Below are 11,962 nucleotides of genomic sequence, written 5' to 3'. Positions count from 1 at the left end.
GTGGGTGCAGCTCAGGCCTAGGCTTAGGATAGGTGTATCCATTCCCAGAGCCCTCACTTTGGTGACCACTATCTGTCCTACTCAGATGACCAATGGAAGCCAATGATTGTCCTCTCACTTGTTAAAAGAATCCATACTCGGCATGCCACAGGGTGGGCGGAGCCGAGCAATTAAAAGCACAGATGGTATGTCAGCAGCATCAAAATTCCTTTAGAAACAAAATCGAGAAATTAAAATGTAAAACACATAAGAATTAGACACCTCAAGCATGTAATTGTACATTTATTTCTCTTTTTAAAGAACACTCCTTAATGTAATTCAATATACAAACTTGGTTTCACAGAATTATAATCCACTATGTAGCACAAAGGTAACCCAGATTGTGTGTGAGCGTGCACACACGCGTGCGTGTGGGTGCACATGTTGCTGTACCCCCTCCCTCCACTCTGTTCTTTGGGACCTACAAAGGCTCTTCCCATCTTCAACACTAATCAAAACCATTCTGAATGTTCTATACAAAAGATATCATCCCCCCTCAGGTCAATTTCCCTTGAAATCTTTTTTTCAACGTTCCCCCTGAGATAGCCAGGAGTGTGACACTTTTCCCCTACACAAAGGGGAAGGTGACTTCCCCCAATGCAGATAGATGTTAACCCTGTTACCTTGTGGTCAGGATGACGGGAAGAGATGGGGAGAGGTCTCCACCCCCTTCCCAGCTTCCGCATCGATTCCTGGGCATCCAAGTGTGGCCCCTCTGTGTAGCCTTAGTTCAGTCACCATCCTGTGCAGCAAGGACCAGGGAGATCTCTAAGCCCAGGTCTTCTCCAAGGGCAGCGCACAGCACTGCCTGCCAAGCCACCGGGCCGGCCGATAACCAAGCTCTACACAGTCCCATGTGCTTTGTCACTTTAATTTTTAAAGACACCCTAGCATAGGTCTGTGGCAACCTAGTGTCCAACTGAGTTACATAAAATTGTACCAGTGATGCACTTGTACATATTTACATGGGGCGGAATGTTTTCCCATATTTTTAGATGAGTATATAGATCAACATGTTCACATAAGACCAAATACTTTTAATATTATTTATAACTGTTTTATAAAGCTTTGAAAAAACTCACAATAGCACATTGTTTACTTTAATGCTTTACGGTACTATCAGTTTAAAATCACAATCAGCACTTAAGTTATAGTCAATCCGGCAAACAAGAGACAAAAAAAATTTACAAGAGTTAAGAACTGACTGATACATCCTTTATCTTTTTTTGTAACTAATGCATAAGTGCAGAATAAGGTACTCTAGTTTAAATATCTTGTTTACAATGTACATTGTTGTTCTAGTTACGCAACAGTAATTCCCATGCTTCACATAGAAAAGCAATCCACAACATTAAGAAAAAATGTACAATTTATGAAACAAAGTAAATAAATATTAGTATTACAGAATCAGAGCTGTACATAAAAGCTGTTCAGTTTTTATCATATAAAAATATGTTTTAGTGCAACCTCACATATATATTGATGCTGTTTTGCTTTACATCATTTAGATCCAAGTGTCCAAAAAAGGAAAGAAATTACATTTATTACAAAGCAGATACACAAATTCTAAAATATGTACAAATTACTGCTAAAAAATGCTTATAAGAATATAAGCAAAGTAAAGAAAAGGCACAAACATCTGTACAATTTTAAAAGTACCAGACCCAATAGGTTAATTTCAAATTTTGTTTTGGTCAGGCTCATGATGACTTGGTAATTTACCTAATTCTTTTGAAATAACAAAAGTATATATAATAGCAAACTACCGTAACTTAGGACAGGCATGCTATAAACTTGATTACTTCTATTTCTAGAAAAACGAAAACAAAAACAATAAAAGGGGGGCCATGTGGAAATGAAAGTCTCCATGCATCTTAGATCAATGTAGCTGACTCTTCCCTGATGAAGGCTTGTGGCCTTCCTCTGTGCTTGAAGAGAACTCCTTGCTGCTGTGGAAGTCCAACCGTTTCTCATCCACAGGACTCTGGCTGTGAAACGTGGAGTGAGCCAATGCAGTCTGTGATGTACCAAAATTGTCCTTTTCACCATCATGCAAGTCAGGGTGGGCAGCTGAGGTACAGGGCTGACCTGGCTCAGGCCCGCTAAAGTGTCTAATGCCAACATGTGCACTTTCCAAGGGTTTTTGGAGGGGCTCCTGCACCCGGGCTGGCTGATCAGCCCCAAGCAGAGCAGCCTCTTCGGTGGCAATCCGGAGAGAGGCAATGGCTTTTGTACAAGTCTGTATGTTCTCCTCCTGTTCCCGCTCTGTTGCATTTAGGCTGTCTTCCGAAGTGCTCTGCTTCATTAGTAGCCGAGGCGAGGAGGGAGTGCTCGGTAGACCAGATGACTGCAAAACGTGAGGCGCGCGCTTCTCCTGCTGCCTGGAGAGAGCATAGGGATCCTTGGGGAAGGGTTCCCCGGGCGCCCCTTTCTTCTCCTCAGGGCCCTCCATTGGCAGAGGCAATGTAGGTGGAGGATGTAAACCAGAAAGGGCCGGCGGTATGGAGTGAACCATTTGGATCCCACCAACTGGCACCATGGGGATAGGAGCTCGCACTTGCTGCTGAGAGTGGAGTGGAAGATGACTGAAGACATAGTCAGTAGGACCCTCAGGGAAAAGGCTGGAGCCTTGATGTTCATAAGCACCTTCTTGGTCTCCATAGAGACTGAAGTAAGGAACCTGAGGTAATCCTCTTCTTAAGTTCTGCAGAGGAAAACAAAGAACACACAATTCACATGCAACCACTCTGCTTTCTTGGGTCAAGCCTATACTTCTTTAACTCACGCCCAGGCCAATGCACTACACCTTTATCAACTTCTCATTTTTCAAAACAAAACAGATTTCTCCTTTCTGGTCCCTGAATGAAGGTGTCAGCCTGTGAAAAGTTACTTTTGTTTTTCAACAGCAAGGTGATGAAGCATTCAGTATTTTCCATTGGGAACAGAGACACATTTTAGCTCTGTTTTCTTCATAAGAGAGAATAAAAAAAAAATAATGGATAGTCACCAGAAAAAAAAAAAATTACCAAGCCAAAAACAAAAACAAAAAACTAATAACCATTTAAAATTCAATAGAAATTCTTTTTTTTTTTTTTTTAAGTGCCATCTGTTTTTATAGTGGGCTGATTTTTAAGATTTCTCTTAGGGTTGATGTGTATAATTAAGAGTGACAAGCTGAAAATTGGCTTTTTTTTTCTTTTTTTAAATTTCTCACAGAAAGGATAACAAGCCGATGGGGAAGACTCAGATTACTTCCTCCAGTGAACAAGGTGTTGGTCTAAAGCACTAATTTCCTGCTCAAGAGATGTTCAGTGTACAAGACCAGCCTCTGCAAAAAATAGCCTTCCCAAATCAAGGCTATGTAAATCTTACATCAATGGCAATTCTGTAAGGAAACTACACATCCAAGAAGTTGTTAACCCTAACTATTTCAGACAGTTAAGTATCTATACTCAAACACATAGCTAGGAACCAAAGATGATTGTGTTTTAAATCCTTTGTTGATGTTATTTTCACTTAAATGTCTTTAACGAACTAAAGATATTTAAAACTTAGGGCCCAAATTCCATATTTCCTCTTCAAAGTCCTGAAAATGAAGAACTTATTTTCTAAATAAGTTTCTGTACCCAAATACCGCTCAGACTGTCCTATTATCAGGTTTTGATGAGATTATCAGATTTTCATTACTATGATTCATTCTGTTAATGGACTATCATTTAAAAGGGAGCTCCACTGTTTGTTTTGAGAACTGAAGACAGAAATAAACCTATCAAGTGTGGTAGTAATGCAGGAGAGAGATAAAAAAAAAATTCTAATTCATTTCAAGGAAGCTTCGGTCTAAAACTCAAGGAATGCTCTATACCACTAAGGACTCATCTCGTTCTATTTAGATTGTGAGACTGGCTCAGGAACTATAAATTATGCATTAGCTCTGCAACTCTGTGCCATGCTTGGCATTTAGTCTGCTGTCGGCTACACCTTATTCAAGCTAGAAACAAATGACTTCTTCTGGATATGCAGGTGAAATGGTGTAATCATCAACCCTGTAATCACCAGGACCTCATAAGCTATGGAAAGTAGGAATTTTATAGTACAAGAAAGAATCATTTAAATGCAAATACACACAAAATCTCTCTTGCCTTTGCTCTGGTTTAGAAAAGGAGATATCTCCTTCACCAAATGCCAGTTAAGGTAGAAGAAACTTTCATACCTATGATAATAGTCTTTCAAGATCATGAAATAAATTTTCTTTTAATCACAGTTTCCAAAGATTTAAAAGTTTAAAATAAATTGGAATGTGGTTGTTTTTCCATTTTACTTTTGGCTGCTCTTCTGTGTCACCCACTGCACCTACCTTGTCAGAGTGCAGAACTGGGGCCCTTGGGGAAGGGGCTGGCAGAGGACAGTGAGAGAGATGTGCCACTATGCCAAGCTATTTGAGATCCCCAACTCCAGGCTGACCAAGCGAGTGATGATCTGTCTTCTAAAACTAGAATACATTCCGTGTATTCTAAATCCAATAAGATCGTGTCTTAATAATGAAAGTTTCCAATTCAGAGCTAGCCTGGTCAGAATTGAGATGATGGCAACCATAGATATGTGTGTACACATAGAATTTCCACCATGTCACCATCTCCCTTGCTCCATGTGGTGTCCAGCACTTCCACACATCCTTCTCTTCCCATTTCACTCTCTTGCACCCTCCAAACAAATTAGCATAATGTATGTTTTTCTCTACTCTGGTTTTTACTCCATTTGCAATCCTATTGATTTGCAATTTGGACCTTATCACATTGTTGAGGAAAAAAAAAAAAAACATCCTATTTAAATCTCAAGAGGAAAAATCCTATCAGGGAAAAATGATTATTGAATTCAACTGTGGATTATGCTAGGTGTGTGTGTGTGTGTGTGTGTGTGTGTGTGTGTGTGTACATGTATCTATGCATATTAGAGACCTAGAGTACACACAGCTTTATCACCATTTCCCATACACTCCCTCACTCATCTTTTCCACAGTGTATCATCAAGGTTCCTCTGGAAGACTAGGAAAGAGATAGAAGAGCAAGTGCTTCCTTGGGGGCAGCTGTGAGCAGGAGGGTATCTCATGCAAATGCAAAGGGAGAGGTGACTTATCTGTGGTCACTGGCCGTGGGGTGAGGGGGTGCTGCAGGGAAGTGACCTTGACTTGAAACCTGCCAAGTGTCCTGAAGTTCTAACAGAAGGAGGCCGTCAGCTCACTTCATTCCTTACAGCTAAACAGAATGTTCTTCCTGGAATAGAAGTCTGCACAGTCCACCTCCCTGGCGGCCACAGACAGTTGTGTAACGGTGGCCAAGAGGTGAAGTGACTTGCCCAAGGTCACACAGACAATGAGGGAGACACTGGATGGTGACTGTTTCACTGGACACGATGTTCATCTGTATCACACACTTTTATTTTTCTCTCATTCTCCCTTCCTTACTTCCTTCTTTATTTTCTTCCTTCCTTCCTTAATTTTTCTTTGTCATTTATCGACCCAAACTGAGGATGGAAAAAAAAAATGTATTTGATTTAAAAAAAAGAGTTAAGGTTAGAAACTATAACATTATTCCATCCTTGAGTCACACATGATAGACCCTTAAAAATATTTACTGAAAGAATGTATAAAAGACTCTTCACTTTTACTCCCATTTCTCTAAAAATGAAAACTAACCAGAAGGAGTTAGGGCAAAAATGGCAAGGTGGTAGGACTATCGGTGGCATGTATCATATGACCTCTCAATCTGCCCCTGAGTCTGTAAGTCCAGGCCAAGCAAGAATCAATATGACACACTGGGCTCCAAGGTCCCTTCATGCCATAGTCACTGTCCCCTGAGGCTTCTAGCAATGTTAAGCAAAAGAAAAGGCATGACTAACAGAATGTTCATTAAAGGGGATTATTTTTCTATTATTCCATAGATATTTCATAATTATGGAAGAAGGTGAAGCTTTTATCTAACTCAGCAATCAGGAGAAATACTTCTCCCAGTACTGTCAGGTCTATTTTGCTCTGGCCACAGGAATCTTGTTCTCCTCTGTTCCTTAAAAAGGTGAGAAAGCATAAAATGAGAAATTATGGGGACCACTATCTCTGCTTGATGGAGGATTCTCAGGTCTATTCCTTCATTGTAAGATATAATCTACGCTTACATAAATGTATCAAAATATATTCTAATATTATGTATAACCAAAAAAAAATTTTTTAAGAAATTAGATGAGATTATGAGGGTGGAGCTTCCATGACTGTATCAGTGGCTTTGTAAAAAGAGGAAGAGAAACCCAAGCATGCTCTATCTCACTGTGCACCATCCTCTACCATGCTATGTTGCAGCCAGAAGGCCCTCACCAGATGCTGAGCAGACCCTGGCACCTTGCCCTGGGACCGCTGTGCATCCAGAACCATGAGCCAAATAAACCTCTGTTCTTTGCAAATTACCTAGTCTGTGATATCTAGTCAGAGCAGCAGAAAATAGACTAAGACAGCTTACAAAATTGGAAGTCCTGTGTCCTTTTTGTCTGTCTTTAATATGATAGTTTTATCATAAAAAACTCCTTTTATTTGATTATATTCACTATCATGGCTTCCCTTGCCTGTTTTGTAAGCTTGGCTTTACATGCTTGTGACATCCAGTTACATCTCTGGTCCATGTCTCCAGGCTGATACCTCATAATCTTATGGATCCGAATCACATTTCTCTCTTAATCTTCATCTCAATAAATGTATCACTAAACACACACACACACACACACACACACACACACACACACACACGCAGCAGGCTATCCATCTCTAATGAGAATTAACTAGGCAATAGACCAAAACCTTCATCAATGGTCAAGTTTAACAAATCTACTTAATATTCAGATGAGTTGATTTAAAAAGAAAAAGATGAAACAAAAGAAACAAATACTGAAAATCTGGGTCAAACTCAGCAACCAATAAAACCAGTCTCCTTCCAAAAACAACTTTTTGAGCACATATCTAAAAATCAGATGAATTCCCTTGGTCCATTCCTTCAATTTCTTTGCCTGAGTTGATCGTGGGTTGACATTTTTTTTTTTTTTAAATAACTACAGCGTGCGTGCACTACCAGCTTGCTTTTTATGACGGCAGTTCACTAAATATGCTCCACAACCTTCCACAGGCATGGTCTCAATGCACCTGGCCAATGCTGGAACAAGAGCAGCAGGGGATGGCAGGACAAAGCTCCTCTACTGCACCCTGCCAGCAGGATTGTGTCTCTATCAGAGACAGCATTTGACACCCGCCCCAGACCTGCCATCCCACAATGCGAGGGATTTACTGTTCTCTATTCATGCTGCATTGGCCTAAACTGAAGAAGATCCCTCCTTTCCACTCTTGCCAAGCTACAAAACCTGTAGAAATGTAGCTCTTTTCCTTAGCTTGCTAATTTATGGACTTGGCGAATAAATGACTTCCTGATGGCTGTGCATGTCTCTGCAGGATTTGTACCATGAAGAAGATGGCACCCAGGCTTTGAAAAGAGGTTGTTGAGGGGGCCTGGGGAGTGGAGTGCAGCAGGGAGCTTCCCTAGAGTTTAAAAATGACAACCTGAGCTTGTGTTATGATTCAGGGTGGCAGAAATTGAAGACAGGGAGGAAACTGGCCACCAGGGCAGGGATGAGATGAGCCAGGGGTTGGCAGTGCTTTTATTGGCTGGGAAGAAGAGAGCTGATGCTCAGGAGAGAAATCCTGAGCCAAGAATACAACAAAGAGTAGGGACCAGGAAACTAAAAACACGCTTAAAGCAAAAAAAAAAAAAAAAAAAAAGTCTCTAAAGACACCATGTCTCTGTCTATGCTAAGTTCATTTTCATATGCTTCACACAGCAGAATGAGACATCACTGTCTGCCACACCACGGAACCAGGCAGAAGAGGGGCTTATCTATGCATTGCATTAAACCAGCTGCTGAAATGTAGTCTGTGACCCCTGCTGCTGTTCTTCAGTTTATAATAAGGGCCTGTGCTAGAAATCTCTCCCTTGGCTCTCCTGACTTCCCATTCTCTTGGATATGCACTCTCACTCCAGTGCCTGACAAGTTTCACATGTCCGCTCCCATTGGGCAAGGTAAGGAGTTTAATAGGAAAAAAAAAAAGTTTTGGAAACCAAGGATGATGATCAATCAGAGTCCTTACCTGGTGGAGAGTGCAGATCCCTGACACCTATAAGTCCCTGTGAGTGTCTAGCTATGCAGGCAACCATTCCAATGGCTTCACCTTTTTTTTTTTTTTTAACTCATGAAAAGGTTTCAGCTCGTGTCTGTAATTATTTAAGCTTAGAAAGCCTTCAAAAGGCCTCACCCGTTCCTGGCTGGAAATGCACTACTGCTCTGATGCAATACTGCACTTGGAGCAATGCCATAGTCAGGTTCCTGACAACAGCTTGTGACAAAAATGTTTTCTGCTTTTCTCAGCAACCAAGTCTACATCATGTTTTAATAAATGCCATACTAGCATGGCATCAGGAGGCTCCACTGTGCTACAACTTGTACACTAGGAAGAGAAAGCCAGATATACTTACAGGAGGCCCCAATACAATTGGCTCTGCTTGCAAATACTGCCCCATGGATAATGGCGGGTTATGATATAAAGCCCTTCTGGGAGATGGTGCTCTTATGGTGGTCATGTATCTTCTCTCTCTTCTGGGAGAGAGGTCTCTTCTTGCTGCGATGTCCTTCCCTGGAGACAGTGGCCTTCTGGGGGACAGATGCCTTCTTGGTGAAACATCTCTTTGGGACATCTCTCTCCTCAATGCAGCTTCCTTTCTTGGTGACAGATGCCTCATGGGTGACAGGTCTCTCCTAGGTGATAAATGTCTTCTGGGTGATAAATCTCCTTTGGGTATCAGATACCTCTTTGGTGAGTTATCTCGACAGGGGGAAGAATCATAGCCTGGTGAGGAATGGCGGCTGGAAGGAGAGAAGTCCCTTGGGGAGGAGCTTGGCTCTGAAGACAGCATGCACTCCTCGTCCATAGAACTGGGGATGTCCAGCCTGTCCTTGTCTGCTTCTGAGTCTGTACTTTTGCTCTGGAATAGCCTCTGATATTCTGTCATCTGAGTATCTTCACACGAGTCACTGGGTGTCATGAGTTGAGTCACCTGAATACTCGGCAAAGTCACCAAATAGCTGATCAGTGAAGAATGTCCCAGGGAGCTATCGGAAGGCACCCCATGGGGTACTGCGCCAACATTCACAGGCAAGGAGGAGAATCGAGGAGGCTGAGGACTGGTGCTCCTTGATCTTGTTTTCGGTGTCAAATCTCCCTGGTCATCAAAGTCATCATCATCATCATCATCGTCATCATTATCATCTCCATCCTCACCATCCGATTCCTCGGCATCCGAGAACTGGTGATCAGTTGAAATGCTGGACATGCTATGCTTCTCAGCCGCTTTGTGCAAATCTTCCATATTTTCTGAAACAATTGAGCAAAGACATCAGAGACCAAGATCCACATGACAAAGTTAGGAGCTTATTCATTTCTTTCCAAAAGCTTTGCTTAGCTCTCTGGCCATCAGAGACAGTGATGTCTCTGCCCTCTTGTAACTCTCATGGGGTACTTTCTTGACCCTGCACCAGCTCTGGCATTTCTATATATCAGTTTGGTTGTATCCTCACCCTACAGTCAGTACCCCTGAGTAGTACCTGCTCATAGAAAACCCTCAACAAATGGGTACAGGTAAGTTCTTACTGATGATGCTCGAGGAAAAGAACAACCTGTTCCTCCAGATTCAGGTGAAAACTTTCAGACAATTGGTGCATCTCAGGAGGCTTCACCCATCCCTAAGTTCCCTACTGAGGTTAATGATGGATTTTTTTTTCCTACTTGATTTTCTTTTAATGGGATAACAACACATTAAAATGCTTTTTGTTCCAGAAAGCATTATAACATTTAAGTTGTTATCAAAAATCACCTGCAATATATGTCCTTCAGAGTTCTAGACAGAAGTATGTTCACAGTAGGGCCTTTGTCCCCCCATCAAGAGTCACAACTGAAATGCTTTTCTTTCTCCTCATCAGGTTTTAAGCAATTCAATATGTCAGATTTATTGTCTATATTTAGTGTTTATTAAAATGAAAGGCAATCAGTTTTTAAAAATGTTTTTATTTTATCACCTCAGCCTTAGAGCATCGGTGAGCGCAGTGAGGGGGTCAGTCCGTCAAATTATGACATACCTGTTTCCTCAGTTTCTGTATCATCCACTGATGTCATCGAGACTCCCAACTCCAGGCATTTTTTCATGTGTGCTTTAGATTTCATATGTTTTGTTAGGTTTCCTAAAACACACAGCCAAAGAAAGAAAGAAATTGATCCCTTACCTAAATGTGATGATCACTCCAAAATACAATGTGAAATGAACTTATTTGGGAAAACATAGATTTGTTTCTATCGATTGCCTCTTACTTCAACCTTCAGAACAATTTCTGAAGACACCAGTCCCTGAAAGGTTTGGCCCAATATCAGGTTTTGTTTTCCTAGAAGAAGTACAGAAATCCAGGATCATGTCTTCCCAGGAGTAGCAAGACTGGGGATCCGAGGGTTTCCTGCCTGAGAAGGGACCTAACTTTTACCAAAAAGGCCAGGCTCCCAAGACTTCACATGGACAGGTGACATAAGCTGAATCACACAGGTGGGAAAAACCTCAGAAGGAAATACACTCGGCACACTCAATGGACTCCAGACCTTCTGGCACTGATGCGATATAGGTCAACCTTCAAGGATCCTCATCAGTCAAAGAAAAAATACACAAACTCTTATGCCAGTCAACCATGTATGTGGGTTCAAAGATACATAGACCTGCTTAGCTAACTCCTTATAGGGAGCATTATTGCTGGCAATTAGCATCATTCTGGCTGGCATATGTTAGTGAACTTTGCATCAGCAGTTTCTGAACTTCTGGAGCAGCAGCATGCCCTTTTTATTTAGATTGAGATTTCCACCATTCTAAGAAAAAAGAAAGGTTTTGTGTTGAATATATTATAAAGATGTATAATTATATGTCTACATACTTATGTGTACATGTGTGTATATACATATCTCTATCACTCTCTCTCTCTGGACTTCAATAATTTCTATATGGAATATGAGAAAATTTGAAAAACACTTATCCAATCACCCTTGACCCAAGATCTATGGAAGACAAGGAACAAATACACACATACATATATATAATTATATGCCATACAACTTATCAAAAAAGAATCCAGGAACCAATTCAGATATAAGGGGTCCACTTTGATGAAATTAGCTATATTATTATCTGTGCCTTTTGATAATGCTTTAGCAATGTACCAATGTATGTACTAATATATGTACGTAATGACAAATGCTTCATTTCTAAGAGTAGGTTCCCTGAAATCTAGGTGGAAACTATTTCACTTTGATTAAATAGTTTATCCCCATTATGGGCGTTTTTAGATTACTATTAATGTTAAAAGTCATAATTCTAAGCTGGGATACCACTGTTTACTATTTTACAATTTACCTGATGCTTCCATATCTATGAATTTTATGTACAATTTTGATAACTCTAAACATAAATATTTCCAGGCCCTCATTGCTCTTATCAAAAACATTATATCGAGAAGTTTTAAAGAGCTCAAAACTTTAACAGACATTTCAATTCTTAAACCTGTAAATTAATTAACTCAATGGAAATCATCAGCATCTACCAGAGGCTAAGTATACCATGTATGTTTCTAAATATGGATGCTAATGTGGTGAGATAACTTACAGTCAGCCCTCTGCATCTATGGATTCAACCACTCAAGTATCAAGGATATTTGAAAAAAAATTTGTATCTATAATAAACATGTATGAACTTTCTTCTTGTCACTATTCCCTAAACAATATAATAAAATAACAGTTTACATGGCATCT

General features: G+C 40.6%; 1 protein-coding gene across 9 annotated transcripts in view; it reads right to left on the bottom strand.

The window, feature by feature from the left end:
- Positions 1–265: 265 nt before the first annotated feature.
- Positions 266–11,962, bottom strand: part of Hivep2 (HIVEP zinc finger 2) — a 183,166-nt gene continuing 171,469 nt past the window's right edge. For all 9 annotated transcript variants that reach the window (XM_076858188.2, XM_076858190.2, XM_076858192.2 and 6 more), the window contains 3 exons: positions 10,258–10,359; positions 8,601–9,496; positions 266–2,743 (listed from right to left, as the gene is read on the bottom strand). In XM_076858188.2, coding sequence (XP_076714303.2) covers positions 1,919–2,743; positions 8,601–9,496; positions 10,258–10,359 — 1,823 coding nt within the window. In that variant the 3' untranslated portion in view covers positions 266–1,918. The remainder of the gene's footprint in view (positions 2,744–8,600; positions 9,497–10,257; positions 10,360–11,962) is intronic.

The sequence above is a fragment of the Callospermophilus lateralis genome, chromosome 6 (assembly GCF_048772815.1).
Source record: "Callospermophilus lateralis isolate mCalLat2 chromosome 6, mCalLat2.hap1, whole genome shotgun sequence".
In the NCBI taxonomy this organism is placed as follows: domain Eukaryota; kingdom Metazoa; phylum Chordata; class Mammalia; order Rodentia; family Sciuridae; genus Callospermophilus; species Callospermophilus lateralis.
This window is presented reverse-complemented; position numbering and strand designations above follow the sequence as displayed.